The following is a 13325-nucleotide window of genomic DNA, read 5'->3' as shown; positions in this document are numbered from 1 at the left end:
TATATATACCAAGTTCTATCATGAAACTCTAGAGCTGTGCATCCTTCGAAAGCTGACTGCGTCCAAATGGATCCTTCGCAGCCTTGCCGAGCCCAGAATTCATTGCATGCCAGTGATGACAGGATTTTTTTTTGAATGGCCAAATTACACTATTAAACATAAGTATTGGGTTTCAGCTTACTGTAATATAAAATACAGTTTGTGAATCCTGTTTTGTTTTCAGACAGTTTAATGTAACTTTCAAAAAAGTCCAGTTCAAACTGCCACTCAATGGCAGCTGTCACAGTCGCTAGGCAACAAGAACAATCCTCCGTAGACAGAACAACGCTCGGTCTGACCTTCGTGGGCTTCGAAAGCTGCAGCCTCTGAACTGGGACACCACTTATGTGGCTCATATAACAAAACTTTAACAAAACCTGCTGACAATTACATAATTAACTACATGGCACAACCTGATTGGTTCCGGTTTCATCTGCAGCCCTTTTGAAAACCCTTCCCCTTCCCCAGCTCCACCTGTATAAATGTGTCAGAACAATTAATCTTAATTATGTCAGAAAACATGGTCAGGTCAAAGTGTCTGAATAATTTTTGGTTCCAATTTATCAATTATACTGGTAGTCCACTGTATGAAGAATTTTTAGGTATAATATGTCACAGTTTACTTTATTTTGCTATCCTTACTTACATAAATTAACTACAGTGTCCTGCACCCACTTGTAAAAATATATGAAAAAATATAAAAAAATGTCTGAATAGTATATATATATATATATATATATATATATATATATATATATATATATATATATATATATATATATATATATATATATATATATATATATATATATATATACAGGGAGTGCAGAATTATTAGGCAAGTTGATTTTCTGATCATATTTTTTTTCCAAGCACATTTTACCAATTCCAATCCACATCAATCTTAATAACTACTATTAATATTGTTTTTAATCATTTATAAGTGATATATAATTGTTCATGAAGGCTGGAAATGAAAAATGCCCTATATTCAGGTGTGCAGAATTATTAGGCAGGTTTTCTTTTACAGGCAAAATGAGCCAAAAAAGAGATTTAACTCAGACTGAAAAGTCAGAAATTATTAAATACTCATGAGAAGGACGCAATACTAATTCAATACTAGAAATTGCAAAGTTAAAGCATGACTAATGGACAGAAAAATGCTCACTGGGTCAGCGGGGTCAAACAAAAACAGCTGGAGAAGCAAAGACACATGTTAACTGCAAAATAATTCAGAATTAAGGTGAAGAATTAAGTGTGAAACAATCAGGAACCCTTTAGTCTCCAGCAACACCATTTTCCAGAACTGCAACCTACCTGGAGTCTCCAGAAGTGCAAGGTGTCAGGATCTCAGAGACTTACGTTAGCTAAAGAATCCTAAAAAATAACCCACTCTTAATAAAAATCACAAGCTGAAGTGTTATAAAATAGATGAAGACTGGGTTTTTATAGGCCTTATAGACAGACAGCTTGAGAGTGACTCCTGAAGGACCAGCACCACAATCTCTTGTACCACTGTTTGAAGAATTCATCTTCCAGAATCTGGCAGTAAGTTTTGGAAGATCAGTTTTAGTCCATCTCTGCAAGACGGACATTTCAGGATAAGAGATGGACTAAAAGTGAACTCCCACACTTTACTGCCAGATTCTGGAAGATAAATTCTTCAAACAGTGGTACAAGAGGATGTGGTGCTGGTCCTTCAGGAGTCACTCTCAAGCTGTCTGTCTATAAGGCCTATAAAAACCCAGTCTTCATCTATTTTATAACACTTCAGCTTGTGATTCTTATTAAGAGTGGGTTATTTTTTAGGATTCTTTAGCTAACGTAAGTCTCTGAGATCCTGACACCTTGCACTTCTGGAGACTCCAGGTAGGTTGCAGTTCTGGAAAATGGTGTTGCTGGAGACTAAAGGGTTCCTGATTGTTTCACACTTAATTCTTCACCTTAATTCTGAATTATTTTGCAGTTAACATGTGTCTTTGCTTCTCCAGCTGTTTTTGTTTGACCCCGCTGACCCAGTGAGCATTTTTCTGTCCATTAGTCATGCTTTAACTTTGCAATTTCTAGTATTGAATTAGTATTGCGTCCTTCTCATGAGTATTTAATAATTTCTGACTTTTCAGTCTGAGTTAAATCTCTTTTTTGGCTCATTTTGCCTGTAAAAGAAAACCTGCCTAATAATTCTGCACACCTGAATATAAGGCATTTTTCATTTCCAGCCTTCATGAACAATTATATATCACTTATAAATGATTAAAAACAATATTAATATTAGATATTAAGATTGATGTGGATTGGAATTGGTAAAATGTGCTTGGAAAAAAAATATGATCAGAAAATCAACTTGCCTAATAATTCTGCACTCCCTGTATATATATATATATATATATATATATATATATATATATATATATATATATATATATATATATATATATATATATATATATATATATATATACATATATATATATACATACACACACACACACATGTGTATATATATATATATATATATATATATATATATATATATATATATATATATATATACACACACACACATACATAATTGTGGTATTACCACATCTTGGGTACTGTTTATTAAAATGCACTATAATCAACAACAATTTACAGACATTGCCTTTGTGTAAATGCCCTCTGCCCCTTATTTCCTGATACAGAGATCACTGCCTTGTCATCTGACAGGATGCTTATAGGATAAAGGATTGATCATGGGCTCCCTAGAGTCCGTTGAAGAAATGAACACTTTCACATCTTCATGAACTGCTCGCTGACCTCCGCAACCAATCACATGAGCTTCAGCTCATCACATTCTCACTGAAGCAGCACAAAGACAATCATTCAGGCTAATCAGGTTGGAAATGAAAATGATTTAAAAAAAAAAAAAAAAAGAAAGTAAAAAAGAAAAACACTTATGCTGGGAGCATATCAACCCATGACCCCATTCAGTGGAGGGATATGAGGTTTCAGAGAATTTCTCCGGAAAATGGATGTGGCAGAGCATAACTTTTGCACGCACAAACCCTCTGTTTGTTCCCTAGTGATGATAGCTGGTTCTTTGATCAAACAATGTGCTCCTCACAATAAAAAGTGGGCCTGTTCCACAGTTTGCCAAAATGTGGTTAAATACATACCCTCAGGGTAATCTTGAAGACCCCAAAAGCTAGAATGAAGCAGTGTTTGTGAAACACATGGTGATAAGTGGCTGCAATTGATTTAAATGCTTCTTTCAAGCTCAAATCCCCAACAGTGAACCACAAAAAGTCAAGTGTTAATTTGATATCGTCTGGTATTGTCTGCTGTTTATTTTGGTTCTTCAGTCAGGAGTTGAGACACAATTGACCTACACAATTGATCATATAAATGTCTAAACAAAAAGGTTTTGGTGGCTACTTTGGAAAAAGTAATAAAAATAAATTGGTCACTAAATAATTCTCACTTCTGTTATAGTTTTTAATGACTTTATTATAGTAAACACAAAGCACAAAGGTGAAATATTTTTATTTATCTATAAATAATCATGTCTTAATGCTCTCGAGAAAAAAAAATGTATACACTGAAAGACTGCAAAACTGATATATTTTTCCATTTAAAATGTAATCCAAATAATAATTAAAAAAAAATCTAAAATGTAATAAAAAGTGTAATCCAAAAAGCAATTTTCTGACAAAAGAATATGCATTGCTTACCTCCTCTGGTTCCTGTTTAGGAGATGCTTTAATTGAGCCTTTGGATGTTAGTGTCTGTATAAAGAAAGAAAATAATAACTTTTGATTATAGTTTATTTTAAAATAAGATTTTACTTGTCGTAACTGTAAACTGGTAGTTTTGAGGTAACAACTTTCCTTTCTGCTTTCTTTAAATTGCACATCTGCATTTGGTGGTTCAATTTCCTTTCCGGATAATGAAGTCTCCTACGGAATACATCAATAACAGCATTAATGAATGTAAATTTACCTCTTTGTCTGTCTCAGGAAGCAGAGCTACAAAGTTGTCTGGGAAAACTCCCTCTTTGCCATTGATCTCTCCTCTCCACCATCCTGGCTCTCCTGTGTCCTAAAACACCAAAACCATCAACCACTGAACGTAAATTGCTTACTACACAACAGTTTCTGAATAATAGATCTTAAAAGCTTAAATACACATCATTATGAATGGAAAATGTAGATATATCCCTTGCCACTAGATGGTGGTCATGTATAAAATATTTTCCAGCTGTGATCTGCTTCCTGCTCAAGGCCTTTGACAAATGGTGGCTGTCTGAAAACGGCCTCCATGTGTCTTAACTTGAATAAAGCAAACACATCCTCATGTTTCTAACAGAACAGAAGACATTAGTATGATATACAACAGCTACAGTCTCATATAAATGTTCAAAGTGTCTGCAGATAGCATTAAAGGTGCCATAGAATGCTTTTTCACAAGATGTAATTTAAGTCTAAGGTGTCCCCTGAATGTGTCTGTGAAGTTTCAGCTAAATGCTCGCGCTCCCCGCCCCAAGCTCACGACTCCATAATACATTGCATAAACAAAGTTCACACAGCTAATATAACCCTCAAAATGGATCTTTACGAAGTGTTTATCATGCAGCATACCCAATTATATAAGTATAGTATTTATTTGGATGTTTACATTTGATTATGAATGAGTTTGAGGCTATGCTCCGTGGCTAACGGGCTAAAGCTAACATTACACACTGTAAGAGAAATTTATAAAGAATGAAGTTGTGTTTATGAATTATACAGACTGCAAGTGTTTAATAATGAAAATAACGACATGGCTTTGGTCTCCATGAATACAGTAAGAAACAATGGTAATGTTAACCACATTTAACAGTACATTAGCAACACGCTAACGAAACATTTAGAACGTCAATTTACAAATATCACTAAAAATATCATGTTATCATGGATCATGTCAGTTATTATTGCTCCATCTGCCATTTTTCGCTATTGTCCTTGCTTGCTTACCTAGTCTGATGATTCTGCTGTGCACATCCAGACATTCTGCCCTTGTGTAATGCCTTGAACATGAGCTGGCATATGCAAATATTGGGGGCGTACATATTAATGATCCCGACTGTTACGTAACAGTCAGTGTTATGTTGAGATTCGCCTGTTCTTTGGAGGTCTTTTAAACAAATGAGATTTACATAAGAAGGAGGAAACAATGGTGTTTGAGACTCACTGTATGTCATTTCCATGTGCTGAACTCTTGTTATTCAACTATACCAAGGTAAATTCAATTTTCAATTCTAGGGCACCTTTAAACACATGCATTGGGGAATACACTACAAAACGCTCTGTCTCTGATCACTGCAGAACGGTTTCACGACAGAATCCCCATCTGAGAGCTCTGTAATAGCAAAAATTGCTTTATAGCTCATACAGGTTTAGACTATTTTCATCTTTGTGTGAACTTTTCCTATAAACCATTAACAACAGCAATTTTCATGCATAAGATATCAATATTCTTCATATTCACAGTGTGTGATATGCAATTCTAACATGTACCATTGAATCTACCTCTCTGGCATAGTTTGCAAATCTAACCTAAATCCTTGGCGTTTTCAGAGACCAGACTAAAATGCAACACACGATCAGCAATCAGAATTAATTGGTTTGAACGCTTCTGCAAAAGGTGGAGCCAAAACTGGTTTACACTGCTCCATGATGGCTAAACACTAAAGCTAAATGTCTTATTCCCTTTTTACTTTTTTATTTAGAGATGTCTGTGATTGAGAAGACACTTTCTTTGCCTGTTACTTACCTTACTCAGCACATGGATGATGTCACCCTCCTTTAAATCCAGCTCATCTTGGTTAGTTGCTTCATAGGGGAATGTGGCCTTGCAGTATTCTTTTACTGCAGAGAGACAAGAAAAAAAGAATATACCCATGACATGGGTTACAGTGATTTGTCTTTGGTACCAACAGCAGACTCTTTTACTAAAAACTGCTGTTGTAAAAAGCTGTGGAGTGCCTGAAGTGACACAGTGCCAAGTTATTTGGTCTGCTTGTGTTGTGCAGGCATCATTTAATGTCTAAAGTAATGGCAGTGCGTATAGAAACATCACCTAAAGGGATCTACAATAGCTGGTGAAAGCTATCTGTTAGCATTCCTACTTCCTGATCTGATGGTGTTTGCATAAGAAAATGCATTTCACAATACATTATACATTAGTAAAGCACAGGCACTTCCAAAAATAAGATATGCTAATCTAAAATTGGGCTTCTGATTCCCAAGAGGAGGAAAACTCATGTCAATTAGTCATAGCCACTGCATTCGGATTTCAGGCATTTAATGTCTGGTCCATTTCCAGAAATCTCCTATCCTTATTTTGGTTTTCACATACAACTTTATATCACCCTTCCCATGAACTTACCTTTTCCTTTGCTCTCTGCTTCTTTTTCTCCTTTAGGGGGTTCAGGAGTGCTCAAAGGGGTGGATTTTGTGGATGATGGTAATGATGGAATTGGCTAAAATGAAGCAGAACCACAAATGGATTTACTGACACGGCAGCCACACAAACACACGCAGTTGCACACTGGAAGGTACAGACTGAGACAGATCAGCCATGCCTGGATGAAAGGAATGCTGGGTAAGCAACCACTGTTGCCTGTTACATATGTACAGAGTAAATGGTAGAGCATGCCAAATTTAGTCTCGAATTTTGCAGTGCACCTGCGCAAGGACACAAAACCAACTGTTTCTTTTCTTTTTTTTTTTTTTTTTTAATGAGTACGCAAATAGTGAGTAAGAAACCTACAGGTATTTAGTAAATCCTCTAACCCTTACATCACATGATGATGTGTAATAAATGACCTCTGAGCTCTTGATAAAGATATAGAAGAAGATTTAACTAATCTGTATGATATAATGGGATGCAAAATGTGATAAAAAGGGAGAAAGGAAGTATTGGTTAAATGCATTAATACTGCAAACAGACCTAAATTACTTAAAAATAACATGGAAGGTCATTTGTGGTGCATTTAATAACTTTAATATGTTGTTCACTACCATTCAAAAGTTCAGTAAGATTTTCAAGAAATTAATACTTTTATTCAGCAATGATGCAATAAACTGACTAAAAGGGAAAGAATATAAATGCTGTTCTTTTGAACTTTCTATTCATCAAAGAATCTAGAAAAAAAGTATCACTATTTACTCAAACATTTTAAATATTGATAATAAAAAGAAAATATTTCTTGAGCAGCAAATCGGCATATCAGAATGATTTCTGCAGGATCCTGTGACACTAAAGACTGGAGTAATGGCTGCTGAAAATTCAGCTTTGCATCATAGAAAACAGTTACTTTACATTGCAATATTTCACAATATTGCAGTTTTATTGTTTTGTTGTTGTTGTTTTTTAATAAATGCAGCCTGGATGAGCATAAGAGACTACTTTCAAATACATTTTAAAACCCCAAACTTCTGAATAGTATTACTACTACTTGAAAATATAGTGAGAAATGTAATTATTCAAGTGCTATGACATTATTGGTTAATATTATTTATATTAGGGTTTCTATACTTTTTAATGCAAAGGACCCTTAAATATAAAGGCACCTATATATATTCATTTACACAGATCCACTTATAATGTGTGCGGAAAAATAAAAAGCATGATATTATGAAGAAAACATACTGTATACACAACACATACACATATTAAATAATAAAAATAATTTAAAAAATAATTTATTTTTAAATAATTAAAAAAAAACTACTAAAACATTATCTGGAAAATATTTAGTATAAAATATAAAATACTTTTTTTTTTCTACAAAACTTTTTACTTTTGAATCTTTTCACTAATGAATCAAGCACAATAAGTATTCAGGGGCATTTATAATGGACATAAATAGCGTTCATCTCGATTTGAAGTTGTCTTTAAAGGGGTCATGATAGGAGAAATCAAATTTCCCTTGGTACAAAGTACTCTTATGTGTCAAAAGACCATTAAAACATTCTGCAAGTTTCACATGCTCCTTATAATAAAGAGAGCATTTATTTAAAGCTGCAGTCAATAAGTTTTGCCTCTTTGTCACCATCTCTGTTTGAAACCTGCAATTGCAGTTATTTGCAGAATTATCATCTTTACGTGGGTTGTGCATCAGAACGGCTCCTCAGCGCGGATTAATCTAATGTTTGCTGTCAGTCACCAGATCGGTGTGGATACTGTACTTCGAAATACCAGATTCTACGTCTTGAAAGTATGACCAAAATAAGAATTTTCACCAGAAAATGTCATCTGAACAAGTAAGTAACATGTCTGCCACTTTTGTTCTGACCAACTGAGAAAAAAAGCATTACAATAAATCGCGCTGCCAATGGTGATTAGGTCGGATCACGTCAAACCATGCAAATTATTATTATTATACTTTGTTCTCAAATTGTTAATGTTAACAACACCAGCATTGTATGAGTGTGTATTTAGTGTGTATTAGTGTTACCTGTAGATTTCAAATTATGTAGCCACTCCGCAGTCTGAAGTCTTTTGCTTTTAACTACGTGTGAATCTCCAGTTTTCACTGATGATTCTTATTTGGAACTTTCTGGATTACAATCCACAGTCAAAATGATAAGTTTAATTATTGCAGCTGCTGTGAGAAAAGGCTATAAATGATCTGCCGCCTGTAGCATCCTCCACCATAGCCTACTAGCTGGAACTCCTTCTCTATGTAAACTAGGGCTGCAACGATTAATCGCGATTAATCGTTAGCAAAATAAAAGTCTGTGTTTACGTAATATATATATATATATATATATATATATATATATATATATATATATATATATATATATATATATATATATATATGTGTGTGTTCTGTGTATAATAATTATGTATATATAAATACACACACATACAGATATAAAGTTTAGAAATATATGCATGCATTATAAATATATATATTTATATATATTTTATATTACACATATACAAATATTTTATATATAAATATAACATTTTTCTTATATATATATACATGAATGTGTGTGTATTTATATATACATAATTATTATACACAGAACACACACACATATATATATTACGTAAACACAAGACTTTTATTTTGCTAACGATTAATCACGATTAATCGTTGCGGCCCTAATGTAAACAGACGTGACGTAATGACACAAAGACGAACGGCTGCATGCTCGAATTTCCCGCAGAAACCCACCAGTACCATCCGGATTAAGAAACATTATTACAAGATTACCGTTGTGAATCGGGCTAAGGCAAGGAGATAGTTTTGAACACTGGCTGGTTATATACTTGCTCAAAAACTCATTTGAATCATTTTTAACCAAAAAAAGTTACGGACTACAGCTTTAACCAAACTCAAAAAATGGCTTGTTTAGATATTGTGGGATCTGTAATGTCAAACGGAAATACTGCAAACTGCAAGTAAACAATTTCATAATGCTTTGTCTTTTTATGGATAATGTTTTCAAAACACTTGCTCACGTGCAACAGCGAGTGGGCACTGTTTACTGAGAGTCAGAATGAAGGTTGAAAAGCATTTCTCTGCATATATATATATGTTTTTCGTGCAAAAAAATTTAAGTGGGCCTCAAGGAACATATTAAAATGAAACAAAAAATTTACTTCATGACCCCTTTAAGCCTGATACATTTCTAGTCGCTTCCAGTAATGTAGGTTAAACACTAAAATGAAAAATAAGTCATCATTTACATACCCTGGTGATGTTCTAATGCCGTATGATGTTTTTTACTTTTTGAAACACAAAAAGATAATTTTTCATTAAATAATAATTAAAGTAATAATTAAATTTCTTTGTTTTTTTCTTACCAAACCCTATCACATACCCCCAGAATATGACATGTCGCATGCAACCATTCTGTGAGCATTTTTTTTTTTTTTTCAATTTTGATGCTGGTCGCTGTTCACTGCCATTATATGGACAAGTGTAAGCAGGATATTGTTTTTAAATTTCTCCTTTTGTGGTCCAAAAAAGAAAGAAGAACATGTGCCAATAAAACAACTCCAGGGTGAGTAAACAATGACTTAATTTTCATTTTAGAGTGAACAATTCCTTTAACAAAATGCACTTTTCACTTTTAGAAACTAAAATATGCATAGCATTCCAGCTGTCTGCGGATGTAACAAAAGGCCAGACAGTTTGAGCTGTGCAGAGCACAAATGATAATAAGAGAACTAGCCCATGCCAGAAAGCTTCAAAATCCAGCCACCCTAAATAATGAAGTCCAAAAATAGAGGCATACTGCCTAAAAAGGAAGGTCTCACCATGAGACTGTGTCTATATGTAAGGTCTTGAGCAATCACTGGCAAAACTTGTAAAGCAGTTAAACATGTAATTATCCTTTAACGCTCCATTGCTCATGGCTATGGGAATGGGCAGAACAGATTTTCATACATGCCAAGACAATGATATGATTTTATATGGCACTATTTTGTGCTAAATTGCTTTGCGGTGGAGTTCCTTCTTCATCGGTACTGCCATATCTTGCACATACTCACACTTAAAGTGAAAATGAAGTCAGTCTAGTTAAAATTATTTAGTAAATGGATTTCAATTTTTAAAAAATTATATAACAAACACAATAAATGTAACAATTTAAAAGAAAAATTATGCTTTGTTATAGCTTTTGTAGCAAGGGCATTGCCATCTTGCAGTACTACAAGCAAAAGACAAGCACAACTGCTGCTGAAATGGAAAACAGTACCGCTTCGCTTCCCGATACGCATTCAGACACAAAGTCTCACTGCCTCAAGATTTCCATAGTTACACTTGGATATACAATATGTTGCCAAAATGATTGTCAGAAATTAAAATGAACCACAACCATTATAAACACACGTAATTCCACAAATCTGATGCAAACCGCAAAATAAAGGTTTCTTACCGCGACTTCACATTTAACAATCCATACGTTGGATAATCTCCAAATGTTATCCCAATCCTATCATCTTTTTTGTCATCATCTTTTCTAAACCTTTTGCATTCCATGCAATAAAGTTTTTATACAACTTTTCTTTCACTGCTGGAGTCCTGGTTTGTTTTTGTTTGTCTATTTTTTATCAGCCCAGAATTTCCCTGCAAATAGCCATCTATTGGTTGTCTAATTGGTGATAGATATTAGAGTTTATCTATTACTAGTAATAATTGCAGCAACTAAGCAGAAAATCAAAGACCAGAGTCAAAACTATAATAATCTTCACAACGGAACCAACCAACCTCGTGACGTCACAGGTTGTAGTACTGCAAGATGGTGGCACCATCAAATGCTATAACAAAACGTTTTTTTCTTTTTCTTTTAAATGGTCATATTTATCGTCTTTGTTATATCATTTTTGTTTAGAGTGGAAATCCATTTACTAAATAATGTTATTCATTTTGATCGTGACAATCGCAATACTAAAAGCTTTCTTTGCTGAAGTTATTGGGATCGGAAATGGTCCTGCAGTTTACAGGAAGGAAAGACATTGTCAAGCACAGAACAACACTTACTTTTTCTTTCTTTTCCTCATTTACAGTTGGTCCTCTTTGGGAGACTCTCAGTTTTACAGAGCCCTCTTTGAATATGTCGCCAAAGCCGATGCCCATAATCTTCTTCGGCTGGGCCATGACCCCATTGCCTGGGTGAGGGGATGTGGGGCTAGACACTCCATCTGTGTTATCTGTGAACACACACCTCTGTATGAGTACTGCCACAACAAGCTTTAAAAAGTCCTTTTTCACTTGCAAAGTAAACATTGCTAAAATAACTGATATTATTTAAAGGATGAGTTCAAAAAAAAATGACATTGGAACTAAAAATCCTGACATCTGCACTAGCTATTCTGTGATCATGAGAGTTCATGCCAGTAGTAGCAAAGCACCATTTATGAATTAATCATTTTTATGAGTCTGATCTTTTCCATGAACTGATCAGTTCAAGATTGTAAGACTAACCCGAATAATTTGTTCAGTCAGACTCTATTGCTCATACAAAACTCATAAAAAGTACCCAGTTTATATTGGTAATCCCCCTATTATCAGATTTAGAATGCAACCAATCAGAGGGCACTTACACTAAACTACTAAATTTGGTAATTTCTTTTATACTTTTTCAAAAATTCTTACGCTTTTCAAGGGTGCAGTTGTTCAATCAAAAATAGAGTAAAAGGTAATATTATAGCAATTTAAAATAAGTGTTTCGATTGATTATTTTAATATATTTTAAAATGTAATTTGTTCCTGTGGTGCAAAGCTGAATTTTCAGCAGCTATTACTCCAGTCTTTAGGGTCACATGATCCTTCAGAAATCATTCTAATTGATTTGGTGCTCAAATAACATTAAAACACTTCTTTCTTATTATCAATATTGTGGAAACCATGATAGATTTTTTTTTTCAGGATTTAATGAATATAAAGCTCAAAAGAAGAGCATTTGTTTGAAATATAAATATTATGTAACATTATAAAATGTCTCTACTGTCACTTTTGATAATTACGCTGAATAAAAGTACTTCTTTTTCAAAAAAAAAAAAAAAAAAAAAAAAAAAAAAAAACTCACTACCCCCAAACTTTTGAACAGTAGTGCACACAAAAATTTCACGAAATTTTATATGGCTTCAATTGGCCTACTGCCTCAAAAAAAAAAAAAAAAAAAAAAATCATGAACAAAACGTTTTGCTATCTGCAGATGCCTTGACTAGGTCTAACACCTCAAAAACACAGTGCACACACACCCTTAAACGTACAAAAAAAAACAACAAAGGTTTCTGTTGAGTGTTTTCTTGTATGGACATGCCCTCCCTGAGAATGCATCAAAGGATTAGCTGAGCGGTACCTGGCTCGTCTGTAACGTCGCTGGTCTCTGTGTCTTCAGTTGAGTCAACTTCTTTGACAAAATTGGAAGGAAAGAGTCCAGACTTCCCATTCATGCTTCCGCTCCACCAGCCCTCCTCAACCTAAAAATCATTCGCAGTCAGCACTAATACAGGAATGATCAAATGGCTCGATTTCAAAAGACAGTAGTCTTGCATAGTTTTTTTTTTTAATTTGTGTTTTAAAAATGAGGGGGTGTCAAGCAACCTGTCCCTATTGCTATTTGTCTATTAACCTATCTAGCTTCTACCAAGTTACAGACAAATTTGTGCCACGACACTATAAATTTTGATATTTCACATGAAAAACATGAAATAAGTAAAGCATTGTTTTATTTGCTTTTAATAATGTTTTTTTCTTCAACAAGTCTGCAAGTCTATCAGAATAGATATAATAA

General features: G+C 34.0%; 1 protein-coding gene across 2 annotated transcripts in view; it reads right to left on the bottom strand.

The window, feature by feature from the left end:
- Positions 1 to 13325, bottom strand: part of LOC125278262 (CD2-associated protein) — a 59629-nt gene that overhangs the window by 21613 nt on the left and 24691 nt on the right. Inside the window, exons 5-10 of one of the 2 annotated variants that reach the window (XM_048207281.1) lie at positions 12891 to 13011; positions 11567 to 11736; positions 6448 to 6541; positions 5833 to 5927; positions 4021 to 4119; positions 3753 to 3806 (exon numbers count right to left, since the gene is read on the bottom strand). In XM_048207281.1, the coding sequence (XP_048063238.1) occupies positions 3753 to 3806; positions 4021 to 4119; positions 5833 to 5927; positions 6448 to 6541; positions 11567 to 11736; positions 12891 to 13011 (633 nt within the window). Of the gene's footprint in view, positions 1 to 3752; positions 3807 to 3908; positions 3978 to 4020; positions 4120 to 5832; positions 5928 to 6447; positions 6542 to 11566; positions 11737 to 12890; positions 13012 to 13325 lie in introns of both variants that reach the window. The other variant, XM_048207282.1, reaches the window with a different exon arrangement.

This window comes from Megalobrama amblycephala, linkage group LG11 (assembly GCF_018812025.1).
Source record: "Megalobrama amblycephala isolate DHTTF-2021 linkage group LG11, ASM1881202v1, whole genome shotgun sequence".
Taxonomy (NCBI): Eukaryota; Metazoa; Chordata; class Actinopteri; order Cypriniformes; family Xenocyprididae; genus Megalobrama; species Megalobrama amblycephala.
Note: the sequence above shows the minus strand (reverse complement) of the source record. Positions and strands in the feature narration are given on the sequence as shown.